Source organism: Natator depressus, chromosome 1, assembly GCF_965152275.1.
Source record: "Natator depressus isolate rNatDep1 chromosome 1, rNatDep2.hap1, whole genome shotgun sequence".
In the NCBI taxonomy this organism is placed as follows: Eukaryota; Metazoa; Chordata; order Testudines; family Cheloniidae; genus Natator; species Natator depressus.
Genome location: NC_134234.1, coordinates 155,992,581 through 156,019,138, shown reverse-complemented (window position 1 = coordinate 156,019,138; position 26,558 = coordinate 155,992,581). Strand labels below are relative to the sequence as shown.

Genomic DNA, 26,558 nt, shown 5'->3' with positions numbered 1-26,558 from the left:
GCTATTTCTTACTGCTCTTCCTTCTCCTCCTCCTGTTCTCCCATTGCCCCCTGAATTCACCAGCCCCATCTTCATACCAAAAACACAAATAATTTATGGAAATAAGATGGCACAGTCATGCCATTTCCAGCCTGGTTTCCAACCTGTGTCTAAGGCCGGGGTGGGCAAACTTTTTTTTTGGCCCAAGGGCCACATCGAGGTTGCAAAATTATATGGAGGGCCGGGTAGGGAAGGCTGTGCCTCCCCAAACAGCCTGGCCCCCACCCCCTATTTGCCCCCGCCCCCGACTACCCCCCTCAGAATCCCCGACCCATCCAACCCCCCTGCTCCTTGTCCCCTGACCGCCCTCTCATGGGACTCCTGCCCCTAACTGCCCCCCCCGGGACCCAACCCCCTATCCAATCCCCCCATTCTTCCTGTCCCCTGACTACCCTGACCCTATCCACACCCCCAGCCCCTGACAGGCCCCCTGGGACTCCCATGCCCTATCCAGCCCCCGCACGTTCCCCGTTCCCTGACTGGCGCCCTCCATCCTCCCCAGAACATCTGCTCCCTGTCTGCCCCTCGGGACTCCCTGTCCCCTTACCATGCCAGAGCCAGCCACAGGAGCGGCGGGCCAGAGCGCTGATGGCATAGTGAGCGGAGGCTGCGGGGAAGGGAGAACAGCAGGGAAGGGGCTGGCGGTGAGCCTCCGCAGCCGGGAGCTCAGGGGCTGGGCAGGACGGTCCTGTGGGCTGGATGTGGCCCGCGGGGCGTAGTTTGCCCACTTCTGGTCTAAGGGGTGGATCATGATGTTTCTGTATTAGTACACTACAAGCCCTGATGGGGTAGTTTTGCAGAGTTCACATCTTGAACATCTTTAATATTCTGCAGATTTTCCATTAATTGTAATTCCACATTCAGTGTTGACAAATCTTTTCAATCCGTTGCTATTTCCTTCCAAATCAAACAGCTAGTAACTGACTACTCCAGTTGCTGTCAGAAAGCAGGTAGACACACATTCAAAGGTTCTGATGTTTTCTCACTTTCTATATCTTTTATTTTTCAGCTCTGTGTTTTAAGTCAAGGACAATGTATTTACCGTGGGAAAGTGTTAAACCTTGTCCCTTATTTGAGAGATTTGGGTTTAAACTGTCCAACCTACCACAATCCAGCAGATTTTGGTAAGGAAAATTGAATAACTTTTCCAGTTTGCTTATTTTGCTTTTGATTAGCTCTTCTGAATGAAATAGAAATAGGGAGGCTTTTATTGGTTTTTGTTTCTATATTTTTACTGAGTCAGTGTGGAATGAGTCCCCTGTTCTTTGTAAATCATTTTAATGCCATCTAGTGATGGGACTAATTAGTGACTTTTTCTGATTGAAATGCAAACTATGGAGTAGTAGGAAATGAAAGGCAGAATGTGGGTCACACCTATAAACTACCATGGTTTTCTAATGAAACACCACAGCCCTTATGAAAACAATACTATATCATTCTACAGTCATAGCTGAGTGGTTCACACTAACAGTAGGGACCAAAAGAAACAGATCTGAAATCCATATAATGAGTACTAAGGCAGCCATACATTCACTATATTTCCTTTAAAATGTTGTATTTAACAAGTATTAGCAGCAGAAAAATGTGGGCTTTTTACATACAAATATTGTGCATTTAAGGCCTGCTTCTGCTCCCATTGAAATCAGTGGCAAAAGCTCTCATTGACTTCAGTGTTGCAGGATTAGGCCCCAGTAGCCAAGCCTGTGACTAATGCTTGGTGTAGAATGAGTACATCTCTTCTAAATGCTCTGTGTAGTGATGGAGGTTGCATCTGGTGAATACGGGGACCAGAACAGTCGGCTGGTCAGAGCAGCACGGGAAGGAAAGTGTGACACAGACTACAAGAGAGATGCTGGTGGCGAGCATGAACTGAACCCCTTCTTATGGCATCGACCCTCTGAAGAGGTAAATCCATGCAGAGCACTGAAGGGGCGGGAGGTTGAGAGAAATAATCTAAATATAAGGAAGTAGCGGAGAGTTTTGCATGTTCTGCTGCGTGAAGTTGGGGCTTGTTAGTGAAAAGTAAATAAGATTCTGCATGGAGCTTAGTTTGTTGTGTTGTCTGTCGCCTCAGGACTCTTCATCCACAGAAGGCTGTCACAGCTTCTCAGCCAGCTGCCTCACCCAGTTCTGCATCCTCTTTAAAAGAACTTTTCTCACCATCATGAGGGATTCGGTAAGGCTGCTTTAATATATTTTTGTAGCCCAGGGCACTTTTCATGTGTTTATGATGTGGTGTCCTGGGCTTAACTTCAGCATCTACCTTATGTGCGTGCAGATTGGCACAGAACTTTGAAACACGGTGGTTGTGTTTTGAGTCTCAGTAATAATAGTACGAGAGTGGAGAATCATGCAGTTTTCATTGGTATTCCGATAGGAGAAATGTCTGAAAAAATCCCATCCAGGGCCTGATTCTCTGCTACGCTACACCCTGTGCAGTCATTACACCAGTGCAAAGGGAGTGCAAAGGTGCACTGGTGTAAATGATTCTGCCAGCTGCAAGGCAGTGGAGAATCAGGCTGTTATTAATTACAGTGTCATAAGGGGAGGAGTGGGATAAATGTGTTCTTTTCGAATATAACTGGCCAGTTAATGAGGTGAAGTCTCAGTGTGCATTGTGTATGTGTTTGGGTGTATGGAGGCTGCACAGCAGCAGGAATCTTGGGAGGAATTCTCAGGTCACTCAGCTAGAGTTCCTTTTGTGGCTCTGAACGGCTATGCTGGATTAGGAGCTTCACCACCCTGTGAAATGCTGCAGCCTGCACTTCCACATGTGCCAGCACGGGACCATTGCCCCCGTTGGTCAAAGCTCCCAATAGTTAATTAAGGTAAATTAAAATGTTTAGTGAAGACACTATAATCTTAATGTCAAGGAATAATAGCATCCAAAAAGGAATATCCAGTTTCAGATTTTCCAAATTACCCATCTAGGCATTATCCTCTTAGAAAATTATGAGTTTTACTAGTTACCTACAGAGGCTACCCCACAGATAAGACCTTCAAAAGACCAACCTCTCATTGTATAATAGTTTCCTCATCTCTTCCAGTGGGGTGCTCAAATTGGGCACTTAATAGCTATTACTTTAGGAAGTTTCTTTTTGCCTAATCATAAAGATGCAACTATTCTAGATTTTCTTCTGGCCTCTGTACCTTGTGCCATATCTATTTGTAGTCATACTGAATTATTGAGAGAATACCAAGAGCTAATCAATATCAGATTAATTTGGTTTTGTCAATATAAGCTCAAAATATCTTGTCTGACTCTTTCAGGGCCCTTTCTATTATGATTCAGCTACTTTTTAGGCAGAGGAAAAAGTTTGCTTCTCTTAAGGAAGTATGCCAGTGGCTACACTGAGATTGTCAGACACTATTCTGGCACATCCTCAGTTACAGCCTTTGCCTGGAGAGCAAAATTCTGTTTTCCATTGGTCCTTGTATCTGATTGGCAGGAGTACATCTAGAAATCCCATTAGTGTAGCTTTGTCCATCTGAAGCCCAATTTGCTAGTAGGAAATGCCCATTTGAAAGTAGTTCATTTTAGGATATATTTAAGATTTTTGCAGGCTGTTAGTTGATTTTACATTCAGTGTGGCAGCTGTTAGATCCAAACATGCAGATCAGAGATACTACTTTTCCTTGCTCCTAGGTCCTGACACATTTGCGGATCACATCACACATTGGAATTGGACTTCTCATAGGCTTGCTATATTTAGGGATTGGAAATGAAGCTAAGAAGGTCTTAAGCAACTCTGGCTTCCTCTTTTTTTCCATGTTGTTCCTTATGTTTGCTGCTCTCATGCCAACTGTCCTTACATGTGAGTACTGACCATGTTACTATATTTTCTGTAAATAAGTTATTTTAGCTGGAATGAAGTAAGCAGTGCTGGAGTATACCTATTTCATGTGAAACCACATATGAATTTTAGCTTAATTTTTAATTAAAGTGTTTAAGTAAATTTTGCACTCATTAAACTCAAGGACTAATTGCACTGGACAGAGAAAAATTTCCAGCTCTGGTCTGAAATTTGCCATGTTCAGAAGATGCCAGTAATGTGACCCTGTGTCATATGTAAACAATGTATATGGATAGGTACTAGGATGACATCTTTAAGCTTTTTTAACTTGTGACTCTTTAACTATAGGGCTGTCACCATTAACATGTGAGGGACTTGCAGTCTTACATTGTAGGCTGTCATCTTAGATTCCGTCTATGACAGGAGAGAAGACTTGTGGCTTTCAACTTTTAACCACATAGTTTTTGTTTACAAAGCCACTTTAAGGGAGAACCGTGTCATCTGAACAGCCTGGCAGATATGTGCACAATGAGAGGCTCTCCAGGCTGACCTCTTGTGCCTCAAGAGACATGAGTCAGTGTGTGTTGCTGGTCTGACAATTGTTTTGGCGTTCCAGACACACTGTAGTATTGCAGCATCTCAGAATTACAAACGGGTAGGATATTATTATGCACAAGCATGTCACACTCTAACAGTGTAAGTAACCATCTTATTAATTTTGATTCTATCTAGTTCCTCTTGAGATGGGTGTATTTCTCAGAGAGCATCTGAACTACTGGTATAGTCTGAAGGCCTACTATCTAGCTAAAACCATGGCTGATGTTCCTTTTCAGGTATATACTTTTGAATAAACCACAGAGCATTCTTCTTGTATCCACTTGCAAATTAAGTAGATACCAGCATTTCATCAGTGTTGTAATCTCATATAAATACCAGAGTGGTGGAAAACTGCCCGTGTATTAGCGTGTGAGCTTCTTGACTTAAACCAAACACCCCATTGGGAATAAATGGCAGGACCTTATTGAAATCAAGATCCTGTGTCTAACCTGAGCTTTCCTGAATAAATAAATTAAACAAAGACAGGGACTTTTCATTTGCTTTTGTGCTTAGTGGCTGCAAAGGGCTGGTAACAAGTGGAAGCAGGTTTTTTAGTCTAAAGTAGCATGCAGGACATGATAGATTTGATAGGGTGTGGTGGAGGTGCTAACTGTCCTCTGAGCATCATCACTTTGAGTACAGCATTGAGGGATGAGAGAGATGGGTTCAGTAGGATACAATGCTTTCTAGGTGTTGGTATTGCTTTCAGCAACACTGAAACATTCTGTGTGGCTTTTGGCTTGACTCTATAATGTAGTAACGGCAGATGTATCTTTCTGCAGATTATGTTTCCTGTGGCGTATTGCAGCATCGTGTATTGGATGACTTCACAGCCATCAGATGCGCTCCGATTTGTCCTGTTCGCAGCCCTGGGAACAATGACATCGCTAGTGGCTCAGTCATTAGGTCTTCTGATAGGTGCAGCCTCCACATCGCTTCAGGTACTGGCATTTGTATTTTATGAACTCACCAGAACCTTGCTTCCCCTGGCAATGGCTACTTATGCCTTCTTGCCACGGCTGCTGCTGTAAGTTCTCTGACCTCCTTTGCACTTCTCATCTCACTCTGAACCACCTGCAAAGAAACAGCAAAGAAGGGATTCTCTAGCCTGTTCTTGGTATCTTTACAGCTGCTTGAGAATTAATAAATAATAGTGAGAAAGCAATGATGTTGTTACAGCATTTTAAAAGAATGAGCTCTTTAAGCACCTCAGCACTGAATGAGTTGCCAGATCACCCATCTCTTTCAAATGGATGCTCTACCCCACTGACCCACAAGTGCACTATGTCCTATAAGTTGCAGAACTGATGTGATTCTGTAGTGCAAAGGGAGTTAGGGTGCTGGGGACCTGCAGCTGTGCTCACTGGTGGCATCCAAGTACAGACAGAAATGTGCAGGAGGCAAGGCAGAGTCACCACTAAACAGATCTATAACCCAAACCATCTACATAGAGGGAGTGAAGCAGCTGTTGACATGACTGCTGCCCTGAAGAAGGTCTAGCTGCAGGGGGGCGACACTGCAATGCCATTCCATAGCCTGGCCAGGTGAACTTCAACTGCTTATCTGAGTTTGACACAGGACAGAGGATTTGTGCCTTAGAGAGTGTTTGCTGAATTAAAGACTCACAGCAATGCAGAAATTAAAAGCAGGGAGTACCCCAAGCCCCTGGATGTTTGTTTGGCTGTCTGAGAAGGCATCTTTTGTTTCCTCCTTTTTCCAGGTGGCAACATTCGTGGGTCCAGTTACAGCCATCCCAGTCCTCCTTTTCTCAGGATTCTTTGTCAGCTTTGATACCATTCCCGCATACCTCCAATGGATGTCCTACATCTCATATGTCAGGTACCATGTGGGAAGCCAGTGGTATTCTTAACCTGGAATTTTTTGTCTTTTAATGCTAAGGTTACCACATTTACAGTGCATTCTTTCAGGATTTAATGTGATGTATTTCCATGTTTCCAGTAAGAAATATGTAAAAGAACAATACCAAATTATTTTACTGTACTAAGTATGTATAACAACATGAAATAAGAAAAATCTTACCATGGATTATATGTAATGGGCCAATATCTGTGCTGATTTATGCCTTGTTCAATCTCACTAAATTCAATGGGTGCACAGCATGTAAGTCTGCAGAGAATTTGGGCTAGCTGCTTTGACATATAAAGGTGAAGACAAAAAGTGTCCATAGGAAGACTTGAATGGGGTTGCCAGCACTTCACTTTGGAGGCTATTTAGCATTTTATTGTGTATCTCATGGCATATCTCATTGATGGTTCAGACAGACCTCCTGGATAAAGCCTGTTTGTCCAGTTTAACCAATACTGATACTACTGTAGGTGAGCAATGGGTTTTCTCCAGAGGAAGAGGGTCAGGAAGGTGACATCGCAGAGGGAGCTAAGGGGACTTAGAAAATGTCCACTCAAAGAACTTTTGTATATGTACTAGATAATGGCAAAGTCAGTCTGAGGTGGGGAAAAATAGTTTCTTTCCAGGTTGTAGAATTATAAAGACAACACAAGTCAAACTCTGGCCTTGTTTGCAAATACACCAGACCGAGTTCATGCCTCATATCCAAAGACTTATCAGAAGTCAGTGTAAACTGGGATGGTAGCTAGCATCCAATGTCAGGATGGAGGAGAAATGGTTTTGTTCCTAAGGCCCCTGACCAACCCATGTGAAGTCCCACTGAAATCAGAGTCCCACAGAGGGATCCATGCTAGCTCATCTGGTCCTAAGTGAGACCAGATCCAGGTTAGACGGGGGAGCTGGGGGAAGTTTCCTTCCTGGTGAGGGTGTGCCACGAGAAGCATGCAGAGGACAGTTAAAATGAGACATTCGAGTTTCTTCCTCATTGCACAATACAACTGTCTCCAGGCACTAAGTATATTTTCTCTTTAAAAATATTTATATTAACCATGTCAATTTTAATAAAGTCACTAGCATGTTTTTTTAATATAAAAAGAGATTATTCTGATTTTTTTTAAAAAATGTTCTCCTTTAAGGAAAGTTGACTGTATTGTTTTTGCATATTCTATTAAAGGCAAAATTCTATCCTGTTGCACCCATGCAAAACCCACTGAAGTGTGATTTGCTTGAATGCAACCAAAGAGAGAATCTAGCCTAAAACTTCCTGCCTCTGAGGGCAGTAATTTAAATCTTCAGTGTTTACCATCTGAGCTGTAATTATGAGTGTGTTCCATTTTGAGTACCGTATATACTCATTCATAAGCTGAATATTTTTGGTAAAAACATGACACATCAAAGAGCGGGGGTCGGCTTATAAACGGGTCTACACCAAAATTTGATGATTTAAAACTCTGCAAAATCATTGAATTGAATATCTAATACATTGTTGTTTTGTTTACCTGGAGTGCCTGCAGGCATGGAGCCCCCTCAGTTCCCTTTGGCCATGGTTCGCCGTTCCCAGCCAATGGGAGCTGCGGGAAGTGGCTGGGAACAGCGAACCGCTGCCACAGGGAGCTGAGGGGCTCCATGCCTGCAGACGCTCCAGGTAAACCAAACATCCTGACCCGCCAGCAGCCTACCCTGGCAGGCCGGGAGCCAAAGTTTGCCAACCTCTGAAATATAGGGTTGGCTTATGAAAGGGTCATACAGTTTTTACTATTTTTACCTATCCATCTTTGGGGTCGGCTTATAAACGAACGGGCTAATGAACAAGTATATACGGTAATCTGAAAAAATGAGCAATGCTTGCCCTGGTTAGAATTTTATCTTGTAATCCATCCTTTCCTTTCTAGGTATGGGTTTGAAGGCGTTATTCTCTCCATCTATGGATTGGATCGAGAAGATCTTCACTGCGACAAAGATGATACTTGCCACTTCCAAAAATCAGCGGCCATCCTGAGAGAACTGGATGTAGAAAATGCCAAACTTTACCTGGACTTCATTGTGCTTGGAATTTTCTTCTTCTCTCTGCGTCTCATTGCCTATTTTGTTCTCAGATACAAAATCCAAGCAGAGAGGTAAAGGAAAGACAAACAAAACTATCAATAGGAAGAACCCTAGACATACAGTAGAGGGCACTTGTTGTTGTCTCATTGTGGCAGGCTGGTGTCCAGTGCCTAGTTAGAGACGCTGTTATGATCCAGCCCATAGAGAACCGTATTGGGTTAGTGGATGTGTAGTGTTAAGCTAATCAGTCCAGTTGGATTGGGTCACATTTTCATTACACTTCTAGCTTTAACTGGGAAGAAGAAATAGAAGGGAATTTTGCCATGTAGAATTTCAGCTGTGAAACAATGTAAAAACTGGTTCCAGGAACTTTGCTTTATGAAAACCATCTCTGTGATAAGATGATGTTTGTCCTGATAGCCAGAGTTGTAAAATGACATCTTTACGTGGCTGGTGATTATTGATCAACATTCAGTCAAGTACCAAGTGCGGGAATGCAAAGAAAGTAAGCATTATCACTTCATTTTAAATTCAGAGTGTCATCTTTGAAATTTTTTTATGTATCACTTTGCAGCTCTCTTCCACAAGAATTATCCATCCAAACCCAAAGTCTGTAAGCTTATTGATTCTCAAGTAAAGATGTATCTTTTCAATAGGGATGGATAATATGTAAAAAAAAAAAAAAAAGAAGAAAAAACTCAGTGATACATGTCACTTTTGTGTGTGTATCTAAATTTAGAATTCTGGTGCTTTACTTGACAAGATGGTCTGAGACTCAGAAATTGTAATAGTAAGGAAAAAAGACAAAATCAGAGTTAGAACTGTAAACCTGTGATTCCCTATGTAAAAAAATATAGAGCACAGATAGTCAGGAATATTTAAGCTGTCCACAGATGATTGCTTTATTTTTTTAAAAAATCTGTTTTTGCAAAGTCTTTTAAACCCACCTTATTTGTGATACTTAAAATGCTAATTGTGTTCATTATCCACATGAATTACCTCCTGTGAATGCAAAAGCAAAGAGCTCCAAGGCTGTTTTCTTTTGTAATGACATCTAGAAGTTTTTAGCATTCTGTTGGGTTCTTTGTTTATCTAGCCCATATCTGTGGATATGGTTTGTATCATTTTACTTTTGGTCATATATGCATCAGTTGAAACATTAAATGCTTCAGATATTTCCTTTTGGCTGAAGCTTGAATATAGTTAAAGGAATCCTGCAAACCAGGATAGCTGGTTAAATGCTGTCTGTGAGACAGTGAACATTTGTGTCTGAATTACTGTCATGGGGTGCTCTACTCACTGCTGAAGCGCCTCCTTCTGTCCACATCTCGGGATTAGCTCTACCAGAGCGACTCCCCTTCCTGCTGTTGCACTCCATCACTCTCTCTCTGTCTCGGGACGGAAACTGCTCCTGCTTCATGGCTTGGCCCTCAGATCAGGTCAGTGTAGTCTTCCCTGACTTGGGTATCAGAGTCTCTCAGGACCTACTGTCCCAGGCAGTCTTCCCATTCACTGCCCCTTCATAGTGCCACTTCCGCAGTGGCTGATAGGGGAACCCAGGCCCACCCTCTATACTGAATTCCAACCCAGAGAACCTACAACAAGCAGTTAAGGTCTGCACAGTCCTAAAACTTACTGCTGTATCCCTGGGCTACTTCCTACCTTGCCTGCTCTCACCCTCAGAGTAACTGCATCCTCTCTCTCTCTGCAGCCCCTAGCTACTCTCAGCTGCTGGTCTTTATGCAAGCCCTCCTGTTCCTTCCTGCTGAGCCTAATCTCTAATTAGTCCCTGCTCTCTGGCTCCTCCTCCAAGTGCAGTCTAGGCAATTAATAGGCCCCCCTGGCCACCTTAACCCCTTCGGGCCTTGCGTAGAGAGGACACCCCATCACAGTACTCTATGTAGGAGGCTGGCGTGTGGGTCTACGGTCTTGCATCAATGTTTGTGTGACTACAGAAATTAACACTGTACTGATCACCACCATGTTTTCATTTAGAAAAAGGTGTGATGTTGTAAGGTGACCCATTCTGTCCCGATTGTTCTCACAAAAGGAAGAGTTTCTCTGATACCCCATCTGCTGCATGTTAGATGGATCTATTCCATTCCAATGAGGTTCTTATAAACTCAATTCCAGCAAAGCACTTAAGTACATACTTAACTTTATACTTGAGAGTTGTCCTTTGACTTCTGGGACTACTCATGTCTTCAAAGTGGAGTATATGTTGGAAAGCTTTGCTGGATTAGGGCCATACTGTCCAGAAAGCTGACATCTCCTTTTTGCACTGGCTCCAAGGCTGAGGTGAAAAGTGTATTTGTTATATCAAAGGCCTGGTCTACACTTATAGTTTAGGTCAATATAGTTATGTTGCTCAGGGGCGAGAAAAATCCACCTCAGAGCTATGCTAACCTAACCCCAAGTGTAGCTGCAACTAGGCTGATGGAAGTATGCTTCCCTCGACATAGCTACCATCACTCAGGGAGGTCGTGTTCCTACAACGATGGGAAAACTCCTTCCATTGCTATAGGCTGTGTCTACACTATGGGATTACGCCAGCATAGCTACAGCGTTGTAGCTATGCCATTATCGTCCGTGTAGTGTAGACATGGCCTTCGTGTAATGGGTTCATTCCCCAGAGTGACCCCGACTAAATAGGAAATAACCTTTTAAGCTCTTTACTACAATGCAAAGTATTCTCCTGGGGGGCGGGAAGGAAGGAAGAAACTGACCACCACAGAGAAGAAGGTATATTTTTTTTCTATGTGCTCACTGTAAAACAGATACTACTGTTAATGGCATAATTATGCTAAACAAAAAAATGATTGTATACTTATATTTTCCTCGCTGTATAACAGGTGCAAATCTAGAACTGCTGTTCGATCCTAAAAAAGGAGTGTTTAGTATTTACAGCCATAAGTGTGGTGACATAATAGAGTTATATTTAAACATACTGTGTTAATTCTATTTCCCTCTTCTCTCCTGCCCTGTGACCCTTGTATTCGGGAACCATACAGGGCTCAAGAGAAGAGTTCAGGCATCATAACTTGTATTTGTGAACACAGCCCCCACTGAAAATTCTTGCGAAGGGGATGCAACCCCCAGGTGGCCTAACAAACATGTGCCTCCTTTTTTCAATTCACCGAGCTCTCCTCTCCTCAACATTGCCATTTACTCACCCCCTAAAATTCCAAATAAATACAATGGACTCGTAGTGGACAAATCAAGAGGACACTTCCAGCGTTAGGATCTATGAAAGTAGCTAACTCAGTGGGTTGAAGTTAGTCCTTTGAGGCTTTGCAAGATGACAGGGCTTCATGTATGGGGTTTGATCTTAAGCCCATTGATACCAGTGGAAACTGTGACTCCCATTGACTTTAACGGCAGTTGGATCAGGCCCTGATGCAGGAAGTGTTATTAGTTTAGTGATTCCCAACTTTTTCAGATAATTGGATTTGTTCACAAGGGTTAAGCTGTGCTAGTCAGTACTTGACACCTCCCTTTTGCAGAATTTTATATTCCAGTCTGGCAACTGGGGCCCTGATTCGGCATGTTCTTAAATCCATCCCTATTCAGGAAGCATTTAAACATGTGCTTCAGCCCCATTGACTTCAGTGGGATTTAAACATCCACTTAAGTGTTTTCCTGAGCAGGGATGCTTTCCTGAATTGACCCGTGCCTTTGGTTCAGCCCATGCTTTGGGAGTTAGCATGAACACAAATAGCTGGGTGGTAAACAATGGAATCGGCAGTGCACTGGAGCAAGAGCAGAAGCCCGTTCTTAATGCATGTAGCAAGAGCCTAGAGTTCCTGTCCCAAAGATCCAGCACTAATATTTGCACCAGTAGTTAGGAACCACAATGAAAATGATTTCCGTGCTGTTTTAGCCACCGTCTACACTGATTTTGCCAATTAAATGTGAATATTTTTTATTTTAAATTTTAACATCAACATAGTCTTTTCCTGACAGCGATTGTGTAGCTCTGTTTCTTTACGTAAAATCCCATTAGCGAATTATTTGTACATCATGGTGTTTGTGTCTGATTCTGCTTATTTGTTGGCTAAAAGTGACAGCAACCTCACCCTAGCGCTGCACTGGAGCCTTGCATGAGATGTTAAATCTTACTACGATAACACAGCAAACCTAGGGCTTGATCTTGCCTTCACTGCACACCCAGCACTTCCATGGACTCATTTTCAGCCTTGTTTTGTTTTTCTCTGACCTGCTGTTTTATGGTGTCTGTATCTTAACTCCCTTGGCACAAGCGATGGGACATTAAGCCCTAATGCATTTTACCTTGACCTTGTGCATTGACAAATCCTGACTCAGTGCACCCCGCACCCGCTGGCAGCAGGAAAACAAAGATTGTATGTGCGGTATGCAGCCTTGACCTATCAGCTCTTTGCTCAGTTGTATGTACATCTGTTGCGCTCTTAGTTTACACATTGTGAAGTGCCATTCATAAAGTGTGATAATACTGAAGACATTTTGAAAGCTGTGCTGGAACTAAGAAGTAGGCAGGGGCTGATGTTCTGACATGTCATCTATATGTTGTATAACCCCCGTCCCTGCCATGTCACCAGGTAGGCCCTGTTAGGTCTGCAGCACGGCCACTAGTGAATACATAGAGCAAGTAGTTAAGTCCCATTGAGGTCAATCTTGTTTTCTTAGAGTTAAGCATGTGCTAAAGGGCTTTGCTGCATTGGGTCCCAGAATACTCAGCAACTTTCCAGGATTGAATCCAGACTATCCTGTTTTAAATCATATTTTTATATAGTAGGGATCATTTTAACGTGTTACATTCAGGTGGATTGTAGTATGTACGCTACTGTGCTTTGGACATGTCTATGAGTTGCAATTTAAATCAGTGTGCAAAGGTGTGCAATAGGGGTTGGAATAGGGGCAGGGAGGGGGTGGAGTTGGGGTGGGGAAGGGATGGGAAGAGGCGGGACAGGGGTGGGACCTCATGGAAGGGGTGGAGTGGGGGCAGGGATGGGGGCGGAGGGTGTCAGTGATGTGGCCCTCGGACCTCATACTGTACTAGTCCTCATGTGGCCCTCCTGGTGATTTGAGTTTGAGATCCCTGGTGTAATGTATGGTACTTTATATTGTTTTCATTTAAAGGGTCTTCCTTCAATAGGTCTTTGCTTTCTTCCAAGTCTTTTTCTAATGTAAATTATCAAATTGGATCCTCTTCTAGGATGAAATCCACCTCTGTGCATGGGACCAGCACAAGGCCTATCCACAGCTTAAGTGGGACTTCATTGGGGCATAGATCAAGACCTTGGGAGTTAGATACCTAAATATCTTTAAGGCTCTGGGCCATGGTCCTTCTGCTAGGCTTCTGCACAGGAGTGAATTTCACCCTTTCATTCCAAGTTACTTCATGTCCTTATTCACTGGGTGTTGCACTGTATAGTGTAGAAACAGAATGGCATAACTGAGCCCTTGGTGCCAATGTTAGGTATTCCGATATCTTAACAGCCTTTGCAAAATTTATTGAAATATTGAAAATGGAAGTGCTGGATTTAATGGTGTTCCCCCTGCCTTCCCTGCTAAATAATCTAAAATGTACTTTAAGTGTATTGTAGAGACAATATGAAGTCCTTGTTTCTGAAGATCTTTGTGCTTTGGTGACATCCATGATTTTGCACCATTACTTCTTATTTTAGGAACACATTAAAATTAAATGCTATTAATGACTTCTTTCTATTACTTCAGAAAACCAGGCTGCTTGGGTTAATTCTGACTATACCAACCTTTACCAATGGGAATATTTTGAAAAACAATGCAATATAAATAAAGAATGCTCTGACAGAAAAGTGTTCATAAAGCATGCTACAAAAGTTAATATACTGCATTTGTAGTGTCCTCCTCTGATGGGGAAGGAAAATGATATTTTTTATTATAGATATGTTTTAATAGGGGGAAAAAATCAGTCCTACAGTGTAGCTGGGACTCTAGCTAACTTGTTTTAGACTGTTTGTGCAATACCTGATCTCAGTCAGTTGAACTTGTAGTGAGATATTGCCCTTTAATTTGTTATTGTTATTATTTAATTTTTTAAAAAAAGCAAGATTCAATGCAAGTAACATTTTAAATCAGTGTGCAAAGGTGTGCATACACTGTCTGTCTAATATGTAATTGTTCTCTCTCGTTTCCGTGATGCAAGATGCATTACTAGGAATCAACTTTGTTATGCTTCTTTAGAGACAGTTGTTGCCTGCGCGCTGAGATATATTTGCACTGTTGTAGATATATATAAACCTGGTCTTCTTCAGGTTGCTTGTTACCTTTGTAGTTCATACTCATTGGCAAAATAGACCTGAGTACCAACTTTAGGATGTGAGGCATTCTAACGATACATTAAGCTTTGTATATTTCTGTATACTTGTAGGAGATTTGTATGTGCGTTATTTTCCAAATTAGGGCTTTGTTTTCTGAAAACAGAGAACATTTATGATGATGTAACAAAAATCAAATAAAGTATTAATTATTTTAAGATTACTGCCTTAGTCCCTGTTCACTCGCAATCAGAAATGACAAGCATATCTGCCAGTGAATGATTTGGAATTTCATAGACTGCTCTTAGACATATACACCCAATCTGGGGAGTTCTGCCATGAATCCAGGGCAGTGTATTGCTCTTTGTTTAGTTCCACATATATATTATGGCACTTTCAGGTGTTTCCCAATATAGTTAGGCTGAAGAACAGTTTCCGTTATACCCCTATTCCCATCCCAATGTCCTGCCTGTGATGACAACCTGGACATTCCATTTGTCTGCATCTTCCACCAGCATCCCTATGTCTTCTTCCACACTATCCCCTATGCAAGGAGTATCCTTCCTGAGCTGGTCCACAGTCACTTCCTTCCCATTCAAGTCTCTCCTGCAGACCAACATTCTACCCTAGTGCCTTCAAGAAACGAACTGGCTGATTGTGGCTAAGTTGTGGGGTTGGTATTTCTTATAATGCAAATGTTCTTAAAATGTTGTTTAACGAGGATGTTGCCAATTCCCCTCTGACCATTTTATTACTGCGTTGAACCTCTTTCTCTTGCCCTCCAACTCTGTTTTGTGTTCTTAGAAGGCAAGCTTTTCAGGGCAGGGATTGTGCCCTTTGTTGTATTTGTAGATTGCACATTTTGGGCACCACTAGAAACAAATTAACAATATTAGCAGTACTCCCCTGGTTTTGCAAGCTTATAACTTTTACAGCTGTTCCTTCTGGATTTATACTTCCCACACTTCAATGAAGTTACTCCAGATTTGCAATGAGATCAGAATTTGGTTCCATTACCATTGGCTTGCTGTTTGGCCTTGAATAAATCACTTAACTTCTCTTTGGGCTAAATTCAGCCCTGGTATACATGTTTACAACTCCCATCAACCTGACTGCTTAATCCTATTGAAGTCAGTGTGACTACTTGGATGAGTAGAGCCTACTCCCAGGAGTAAGGGCTTTTGCAGGCTCAAGCCTATAGTTTTTATCCCAGTTTAAGTTTGTAAAGTGTTTTGGTTGGGATGCAAGATGCTAGGTCAGGGATCGGCAACCTTCGGCACACTGCCCTCCAGGGTAAGCCCCAGGCCAATGGGGGCTGCGGGAAGCAGCAGTTAGCACATCCCTCGGCCCATGCTGCTTCCCGCAGCCCGCATTGGCCTGGAGCAGCGAACCGCGGCTAGTGGGAGCCGCGATCGGCTGAACCTGCGGATGCGGCAGGTAAACAAATCTATTTCCATCACTGTAGGATGCATCAATGCTATTGGGTTATGACATCATAGCTATACTGCCAAAGCCCCCACAGTGTAGACAAGCCTATGAAGTCGTGACAGAACATATACTTGTAGTAAAGATATAACTGGTTTAAAATTAATAATTTGCAAATGTGAATATTTCATTTTTAAGGAAAGGCCTGGTGTTCAAAGAGTCAGATTTGCAACAGCATGTGCAAAAAGTAATTACAAATACATGGTTAATTTGTATGTGTGTTTATTGTGGCAGTGCCAGTAAAGCAGGAATTTGTGTGCACAAATGGACAATGATGTATCTCGTTGGTCACATGCACACAAAGTCAATTTGCTCATGCTTTCTTGCATGTGTAAATTAGGTGGCTGTCTTTGCATATCAAGCCCAACATATGCCAGGGGCTTTCTTATCCAGTGAAAAATGCTGTGAATACAAATCTGGAGAAAATGCGAGCTCACGTGTCCCAGGATTATGAATTGCACATGAAATCAATTTATTTGTCTATAGTGAATTTTTAGGGTCTTTCATAAGAATTTTGATGCAGGGACTGTTATTTATAGTGCCTAGCCTAATGGAACCCCAGCCTGATTGGCTCTTGCTACTACCCACAATATCAATATTTAATAATAATACAAATTAGCCATGACCCTAGTTCCTATTTATACCAATGCCTTTTCTCAGATGAGATAGTCACCGACTGCGCACTAGAGGGTGCTGGGAAACTTCTTAAAGAGTAAGCCATATCAAGCAGCATTACTCAACTCTCTGTGCTCCTCATCTTCTCCTTTCTTCATTCTGAAAAGCTGAAGGTCTACAACAGTTTCATTCCTGTACACACATACTAATGAAGCATGCTGTATATTACTTGCGTGCATGCTCTCCTTATGTACAGTTCTGGTAAGGGTCAATCTTCTCATTAGGTGAACCTTTTCAGATAAAATATCAAGGAGGAAGCAGAAGAGCAGGACAAAGATATAGTCCGTATAAATGCAAGGAAGGAGCGATGAACAGGCCAGGGTGTGCAGACAAACCCAATCCTGTATAAATGAGAGCATTGCCAAGTTACTCATGCCTGGGAGGAGTAAGGCCAAAGAGAGGAGCATGTTGCTAAGCACCTCATCTTCATGCTGAGGATCATGCTGAAGTCCATGTCACACAGACGTGCTCCTTCTTGCCCACGTTCCCCGCCTTTTTGTCTGGGAGCTGTTCAGATGCTTTTATACATGTTCCTTCTGGTGATTTTTAGCACTCCAAGTTGTGCTTTACAAATATTAAGGAATCTCCTGCTCCCTGTGACAGAGTTACAAGGGAGGATTTTGTGGCTATGGCACTGAAATGGGACTTGGGAATTCTAGGTTCAATGCCCAGATCTCTCCCAGACTTTGTGTGACCTCAGACAAGCCACTCAAGGGTGGAATCCTGGCCCCACTGAAGTCAGTGAGAGTTTTGCCATTAACTTCAGTGGAGTCAGGATTTCTCCCTTAGTTTCTTTGCACCTCAGCTCCCCATTTGTAAAATGGTGATAATAGCCTCACAAGAGTATTATGAGACTAAATTCAGACACTCCATGCTCAGACACTTCAATGATGGAGGTCCTATTAGTAGATGATCCATGTTACAGGCACGGAACAACATCAGAAAAATTAAATGACTTGACTGAAGCCCCAGAGGATACCCGTATCAGAGCAGGGATTAGAATATGAGTCTCTTACTCTCAGTCCTAATGCTTAGTTCATTGGGCAAGGTTTCCTCTTATCCTATTAAGCTGTCGATTTGTGTAGTGGGCCTAAGCTCATTAGAGGCAGCTCATACAACACTGACTCCCATTCTTAAATGGTCTACAGGGCTACTCGTAATAAGGGGACCCTTGCCTATTGGTTTTTTTACAGGTCAGTAAAATGGCCAATCCTGGATGATATGAGCAACTAGTGAGCTTTTGGAAAGATCACACGGACAAAGTTTCATCCTTTGCCTTAAAAAGGCAAACCTATTGCTACGGGCCAGACAGTTTTACAATTAAAGCTGAGATCGCCGTGGATATTGTATTTATATAGGCCTGCAAAATTAAAAGGTTGGGTATGGGTCATAGTCATGGACTTTGCCTGCTCCCCAAATTAACCCTTTCTAGACCAAAAAGCACCAGGCCTCCCAAAAATGTTATCTAGTGCTAGTGTCAATGTAAACTCATTATTTCAGGGTGTGATTCTATAGTGAATACTATAAAACTAAGCCAAAACGCAAACCTCTCATTAGTGACTGTGCGAGAAGTGGTATACATTACATGTACAACTACCTTCTGTAACTCATTTTAAGTACATTAAAAAAATAAAGAGAATATTAAGTAAAAGGATTTTCTGTGCTTCTCTTCTGTGCTGTATCTTCAACTTATTAGCCGTTTAAATCCTGATTCATAATGCAGGATAAAAGCACAAAGTCTTGGGAAAGTTATCACAATAAGGGTTAATCTTTTTCCTACATCATCTTTAAAATTATTTTGAAGGATAAAGTAACTGGGCAGGGATCAGATTGTTAGAGAGATGGTTAGTAGTTTTAAGGTAGTACAATGCCTCAGTAGTGAGGCCTATCTTTAGAAGTTCCATAAAAGGGAACCTATCTAGGAAGTATATTTTGGAAGATCTATTTCCTGAAGAAAAGCTGTCAAGAGTCAGATCATTCAGAAGCACTGATTACATCAATTTCTCTCTTTTTGTTTTGGTCTCATTTGGCACTCTGCATTCTTTCTGTGCCATGAAGAGTTACATAATACATATGTATTTTACAGATGTTCTGCTTGTTATTACCATTGCAGGTAAAGCTTCTGCCCATTTCCAACATGTGTGGGACACCTGTTCACGCATACCTATATCCAAGGGCCCTTATAGGGATGTTGGGGGATTTGTAATCCCTCTTACTCCCTAGCACAAATCAGAATCTAGCCCCAAGGTAATTGCAGAAGAATTGGAAACTGCTTTAAAGCTTTTAGTTTGCCGCTTTTATTAAGACATGTGCTTTGTATAGTAAAGTATTGAAACATTTGTGGACAGAAGTGGTGAGCCATCTCACTGAAAAGCAAAAGTACGAGAGCCAAAAATGGCTCGGCAATTAATGTAAATCATAGTGTAAGACCGGAAAGCTTTCTGTTCTTGTCCTGCTTCAGGAATTTCAGCGGAGAGAGACAGATTCACTCTAGATGCCACATTCTGGAATCAAAACAAAACAAAAGCACATCATTGATATCTGCTTCCAAACCAAAGTCTGTCCATTCCACGTCAAAGACAGGGCTAGCTAACTTTCAAAGGTGTTTACTATAGTTGGTTGGGAATGATTTTCCTATGGAAAATGAGTTTCAGCAAAATTTAAATTTCCACAGGAGAATTTTGATTTTGCCCCCAAATTGATTTTTCTTCAGGAAACCTGAAATGAAATATTTAATTGGATCAGTTAAACCCAGATCAGCATATTTTGTTTTGTTGAACTGATCCAAAACATTTTGTTTTGAATTAGTTCAACAAAACATTAAGCTGAATTTCCCTATCAGTGCATTGCCTTATGGGAGCTGTAGTTGGAGGCACCGTCTTCTCCTTTGGGCCAGGCTCCCTGGAATACTACATCTCCCACAATCCAAAGTGGATTTCCCTCTGATCAAGCTGCATGATGCATCATGGGAGTAACATGACTTTGGGTGTATCATGTGAGATGTAGTCTGGCCCATAGGGGAGGATAGGGACATCAAACCCCTGAATTATAGCTCCCAAGAGGCAATGAGCCACAATGGGAAAAGGCAGATTAATGCTGAATGTTTGGGTTCAGTTCAATACACCGAAATGAAACATTTCAGTTTTGGGAATGTCAAAATATTGCATTTCAATCGTTTCAACAATGGTGAATCAAATGTTTTTAGAATTTCCATTCTGCAAAAAACAAACAAACAAATAGAAATTTCCACCTTTCACCCCATTGTGGGATGAAAAAAATTTGTGGAAATGTCAGGATTTCCCATGGGACCAAAATTCCAAATTTTGTTCAGTTCTAATGTTTTACAGAGCAGCACCAAAAGTCCCATGTTTCCCCAACAGTATTAATTTATAAGTCACAAACCCTAACGGAACTTCAGAAATATGCAGTCTCGGATATGTCAGATGGTGTTTACTATGTAAGTAAAAATAATCCAATAAATTAAGGAATGGATATGTAGATGGATACTCTCCTTTCTCACCCGCCGTACCCCTGCTTTCCCCAGACACTGATTTTTCCCCCATCCTCACACTCACTCATATTCTGCCAAGTTTTGGCCACTGACTAGCCCAGAATTGGAAGGTGTCCAGAATTGGGAAGGTTCCCCAAAGTAGATTAAAGGCTTTGGCCCTCTCTGCCGCTGGCTTGTCCTGTGTGTTCTGTGCCTCCTGGAGTTTTAGCACATAATCCCAGCCCAGAACTGTCATTTGTTTACAGACTATTTTCTCCCATCCAACTACTGCTTTAGGTTAATCACACTGAGCTAATCTATACTACAGTGATGTTTTCCGTGTATTCAGAAACTGGGAAAAACAGGCCCATGGCTCTATTACCTTCTTCTGTCCTAGGAAAGAAGCACCAGATGACACCAACAATAGAGTTATCAAAACAGCACCCTCTGTTGTTGCATGCCTCAGCACTGATGTACGGATAACCACAGTTCACTCTGGCCGATGGCTGCTGCGCACATTGCTCTTGAGCTGTTTAAAACAAAGTCAAGTTAACTGATTGTGTGAGTTTATTTCATGATTTAGGGCCACTCTGCACTGTGATCTTCACACTTGGATGAGCACACAGGAACCTAGGGATTATCATGCCGCATCAGACCAGCAGTCCATCTAGTCCAGCATCTTGTCTCTGATATTGGCCAGTATCAGATGCTTCAAAAAGGTGCAAAAACCCTATAGCAAGTAATTATGGAATTCTCTGCCCATAGAGGAAGTTCCTTTCTAAACCCCTTTGTTAGATATTGGTTCATGAAATATGAAGCATGAGGGTTTATAGTTCTTAGATCCCTTAACCAGTCTAGCGTAACACAGCATGGTTTGTTATCTATGTAAACATCACCCACTGAAGCTCACATTAATTTCAGCTCACATGCATCCAAGGGCAAAATATGTTCCTTAGTATCAATATGCCTCAAATTCATATTGTAATGGTAATTGATAGACATCAAATGCTTCTATAAATATAATACTTTCATTATAACTAAACTGCTGGAACAAAACATACCTTGGCTACAGTCTCCCATCCATTCAATAACAATGGTGATGTCAGTTGTAAGTAATAAAATGAGTCCTATTTAAAACTTTTAATTCATTGTAAACTTTATTGTTTCCTGTTGCAGCTGTTATTCCTCCTGTGAGAAAACTGTTTGGAGACGATGACTCACAAGCCCAGTATTGCCAGCCTCAAGTGTTCAAAAATTGTGAGTTAGGCCCCAAAAACTCATTCAATTGGTTTAAAACTATGATATTTTAAAAAATCCCAAATGAACAAATATATAATTTGGGTTCTTTTGATTTGTTTTCTGGCTTCTGGGCCTTTCGGTTACATTTGGGCTACGTTTTCAAGTTTTTCTCTGCAACCAGGAGGGTTAGAAACTGCCTTATTTTTCAAATGAAAGCTGAGATTCTCCTCTAACTTTCATGACTCCAGAAGAGGGGCTTTAAGAAAAGCACCAAATAGCACCAGACACTTGTTAAACTGTGAGAGTTGCCAATGCTGCAATCCCAACAGAGGAAACAATTAAGTCTCTGTATTCCCTCTTGTTTTGGCTTATTAACTTCTAGATGATAAACTTCTCTGCAGGGCTCATTTTGATGGGAGTTTTGATTGAGTAATGTCTGCAGTATCAGTCCCCACATTATTTGTGTCCTTTGCAAACATCACATTTAAAGGGTTCTTTCTTTGTCTGTTTCTTTTGACAAAAATCTCTTTGAGCTGCTTTTAGCATCTTGAGGACCAGATTCATCAAAACACTTTCACACATGCCTACCTTTAAGCTCATGTGTGCTCCCACTGAAGTCAAGGGCTTTGTGTCCTTAACGGTAAGCACATGCTTTCGTGCTTTGTTCAATCAGGGCCCAAATGAATTGCAATTGTTGGATGCAGAAACATCTCACTCATGCAGGCAGGCCTTGCTAATTCAAATAGTGCCATTGACTTGAGATTTTCCAGAGCCTTTAATTGCAAAGCATTTACCTACATGATACATTGCAAGTGAGTACATTTAAATGTCAGGTTTTCACAGAATTTTGAGTTACTTCTCCTTTCTAAATGATTTAGGGTGTTACAACTTTCCTTTCCATTCATGCTAACAATGTATCGCCCACGGCACTTTTATTGTTTCTGCATCTCTGCCACAATTTTCTCCCGGTGCTTCAGAATTCCACGGTCCGTTGACAGCTTCCCCTTAGGTTTGTTTTAAAGCTACTATAAAGTTGTCTTTAGTGATGAGGACCAATTTGCAACACCAAGCATTGTGTTTTCAGTTACAGTAGTAAGTGAAGGCTTTGTTACAGAACCCTGTCTTAATTGTAGAAGTTCAATTTAGGGCTAATGGCCAGTTGTGATCTCAAACACAGATTGCTGTCTACATACATCACCACAAAGTCTTGCTCTTTTTAGAGTAGAGAATTACTTGCGGTCAAGGTATTGACTGACTGACAGACAATTTATGGAATTGACACTTCTCCCCCCTCCCCCCCGAAAAACATTAAGAACTTCACTCACTTAATACAATATAAAATGATGGGTGGAAGTGAGATCAATCTCAAGCCCATTGTGATCTGCACAGATTTTTTTTAAAAAGTTATTTAAAACCTGCATAGTGCTTTTTGTTTTTTTTTTTAAAAAACTCTAGCCCCAATCCTGCAAACACATGCATACATGAGTAACTAATGGGACCATGCAGCATTATAAAGTCACTCATGTGTGCAAGTATTTATGGGACAAGAGCTGAGATCATCTTTATACTTTAAGACTGTGATATGGCTACAAATGAGGAAAAGGAAAAACACATGAGCTAATTGACATATAAGGGAATTGTTTCCAAATGTTTTAGTCAGCTGTTCTGTATATGAAAATAATAAGAATGTCGTCTTCATTTGTGGTTCTCACATTTGATTGTTACTAATAAGCTGAATTTGTAATAAGAAATTTTGCATTCCATTGCAAGGGATCTTAGAAGGATTAAGATCCCATTCTGTGATAACCCCACTACTGCAATAAAACAGACTTTCTATAAAATGGTAACATTAAAAATCCTCAAAGAATCCTAATTTTGATTTCATTTCACTTATTGTGGCATTATGTACAGTTCTTGGTAATAGAAAAGACAGATTTTGCAGCGTCCCACAAAAAATGGAAGCTAATTTGACTGTAAACTTTTGGGCCAAATGGTGCTCAAGAAATAATTATTACTGATAATAATGATGAGTAAAAGGATACAATCATCAAGAAAGAGCTTGGTGGTTTAACAGAGCTCTTTAGATAAAATTAAGATTTCTCCCAGACTTCCCTTGAATGTATTACTTGGTTTGATTAACCAAATAATCAGCACAAGACTTTGCTTGTTATCAACACATAAAAAATGAAACAAACGCACTTACATAGTTGTGTGTATCCATTAGCCAGGCTGCTGAGCCCTAAAATAAGGACAATTGCCAGTACCCAGCACCCCTTGTGTTCCATTGTCACTGGCAGTCCTCGGTGCTGAACCTTCAGGGTGGTTAGGACAATAAGTACAGTGTGGAAATCTGTAGAAAAGCTAATTTTATACCCATATGTTTGCTCAGTCATTTCAGATACTGCTTATCTTGGGAGGGTTATTTTGTATCCCGACTCCACCTGTGTACTTATTTTGGGGTAACCCCTGTTCAGCCCAGGTGCATGATCAAGAAACAGGAATGAGGGTTTGGATATTAATCTAAGTGGGAGGTTTATGTGGCAAAGGTAGGCTGCGCATTTTCCCTCATGAGTCACTCATACCTACCCTTGAACTGGTCACTATTCTCTCAGTTTACCTTCTCTGTCAATCACAGTATCAATCTCATAGAGAGAAAATGTGATATAAATGATTTATTATTGCCAGGTGTGGAGAATGTGGGACCCTTCTGCAGTATGTTTATGAAATATTATGTGTGACTCAGTTTACCTGTTTAATCTTGTGCTGCCTGTTACCTGACCTCAGGGGGTTAACTTCTTTCTAGAGATGCTTGCTGGGAGTAATAGGTGATCAGTGCAGTAGTGTGTCTGGGTTGGGTGAGTGGACTATCAAGACTCATTGTCATTTGAATAGGTCTACCTAGGCCATACAATGGGTATGCCAAAGAAGGTGGCCAAACCAAGAGTGATTCTGCCAAGTGAACTGCTAGCCAGGCAAAGGTGGGGGACTTGGATCTCCTGATGAGGCTGATCAGCGGGTCACCTGAAAAAGGGGTCTGGAAGTTGTAAAAGGAAGGGTCTCTTGCTGACCATTTGAGAGACAATGGAAAGATGGTCTGTCTCTCTCCATGGTCCAAACAGGAAACCAGGAGCTGCGGGAGTGAATGACTGGAAAGGACATTGACCCAAATCCCAAAGAATGCTGCAGGAAGTGAGGCAGTGAATGGCATACAGGCTTTTTTTAAAATTGTTTTGTCCTAGATCATAGAATCATAGAATATCAGAGTTGGAAGGGACCTCAGGAAATCATCTGGTCCTCTCTTTCTCTCTTGTGTTATCTAAAGTTAAGAATAATTGTGCTAGAAATCTTTGCAAGGTCTAGGTCTGTTCGGTTCAACTATTCAGTGTCCCCAAAGAACTAAATGGTAAACTAGAGAATCCTCAAGGTTGGAGCTCTGGGAAAAGACATGCTTAAGCAGCGGAGGTGCCAGCACAAGTCACAGAGACCAGGCATTCAGACTGTGGGGTCTCAGTTCTCAGAAGCGGGTGCTAGAAAGAGAATCTGCATCCCAAAAGTAAACTCGGAAATCCCAAATCAGAGGTAGTGCCTGGACTCTTCTCAGACTCTTCTGGACGGGAGCTGTGACACCAAGCCACAGAAGTTTGATAAATGCTATATTTCTGACACTACATCAATGCATAGGGATCAAGAGACTCCTGTAAGTAATGTATGATTGTTTCAACTTGCTTCTCTTTAGAATGGGACAGGTGGGAGAATACAGTATATTATCTGATAAGTCTCTGGGGTTGTGCTTGAGGGCAGAGGTAGATAGATTGGCATGGTCAGAATGACACTTCTCCCCCAGTGAGGGTAGCTGTGGTCTAATGGACTTAGCATACAGCTAGGGACTCAGGAGACTATGAGCAATCCTGTAACCTCTCTGTGCTTCTCTTACCTCATCTCTAAAACTGGCATATGGTGCTTACTTCCCTTGTAGAACTGCAAAGTATTATTTACAACAGCACGTCTCTTACCATCCTAGTTATCTTTTCTCTGTCTTTTTCTCTTTCCAGATAATTATCTCCTCTAGGGGGAGATATGATACACATTGATAAATGATTCATGTCGATAAGCAAAATAGTAGAGAACATTATTGTGAAGGGAGTTTGAGCGATATTAAAAATCTGAATTAACCATTGTAGACAACAGGATGATAAAGCACCAAGACCCAGTCCTGCCTTATTGCTGGGAAGTGAGGATGATCAAGGACCCTGGCAGGTGGATCATATACACAAGGAACCCTGTGAGCACAAAAAGGGATGTATCCAAGCCTATCAGGGATTAAGAAGTTGGGTTTTCTTGCCAAGTGGTCCATGTTTCCCTGTCAATTAACCACCAGGAGGTTATATAACTCACTAACTTTTCCCTTAGAGGAAACTGGGACTTGAAAGAGATAAGCCAAGGAGCCTACAGGAAGAACTCATCCAAACAGCTGCCTGGGCAATTTTACTATGTTTTGGACTGAATTTCCCTCCTTTTGCTCGTTGTAGTTTGTGTGGAATGAGACCCTAGACAAAGAGAGCCAGGGTGTGTTCTGTGACTTTTTTTTTCTTTTTTTCTTTTTGTTACATCTTATTAAATATGACTCAGGAAAGGTAGCAGAAAACGGAGACCTGGATACCGATCTCATTCTAGAGTACATCAAGGTAATGCTGTTGAAAAGCTATGTGCAAAACTGGTATAAGAACACAATGGGGCCCAGACTTGTACCTTGTGTAGTCATTTATACCTGGGCAAACTGGGCATAAAACACAATCTGTTCTGACTAGGTTATATCTTACAGCCACTTGAAACTGATTTTGCACAGGTATCAGTTACTACACACAGTATAAGGCAGAGGAGAACTGGTTCTCAGTCTGGCTTGTATGGTGAGGACACCCTGCACCTATTACAGAGTAAATTCCTGAAGTAGTTACTCTTTGCTCTCTCAAGCAAAATTCTCACGGCAGTTGGGAATTTAGTCTAAGTGTGGACTTCAGGAATTGGCCCACTGCAAGCTAAACAAATGGA

At 41.7% G+C, this 26,558-nt stretch overlaps 1 protein-coding gene across 2 annotated transcripts in view; it reads left to right on the top strand.

The window, feature by feature from the left end:
- The window catches only part of ABCG1 (ATP binding cassette subfamily G member 1), a 93,621-nt gene extending 80,399 nt beyond the window's left edge, over nt 1-13,222 (top strand). For both annotated transcript variants that reach the window (XM_074969533.1, XM_074969541.1), the window contains exons 8-15: nt 1,049-1,163; nt 1,796-1,944; nt 2,114-2,215; nt 3,686-3,854; nt 4,566-4,666; nt 5,213-5,371; nt 6,151-6,269; nt 8,189-13,222. In XM_074969533.1, the coding sequence (XP_074825634.1) occupies nt 1,049-1,163; nt 1,796-1,944; nt 2,114-2,215; nt 3,686-3,854; nt 4,566-4,666; nt 5,213-5,371; nt 6,151-6,269; nt 8,189-8,417 (1,143 nt within the window). In that variant the 3' untranslated portion in view covers nt 8,418-13,222. The remainder of the gene's footprint in view (nt 1-1,048; nt 1,164-1,795; nt 1,945-2,113; nt 2,216-3,685; nt 3,855-4,565; nt 4,667-5,212; nt 5,372-6,150; nt 6,270-8,188) is intronic.
- Nucleotides 13,223-26,558: the final 13,336 nt, after the last annotated feature.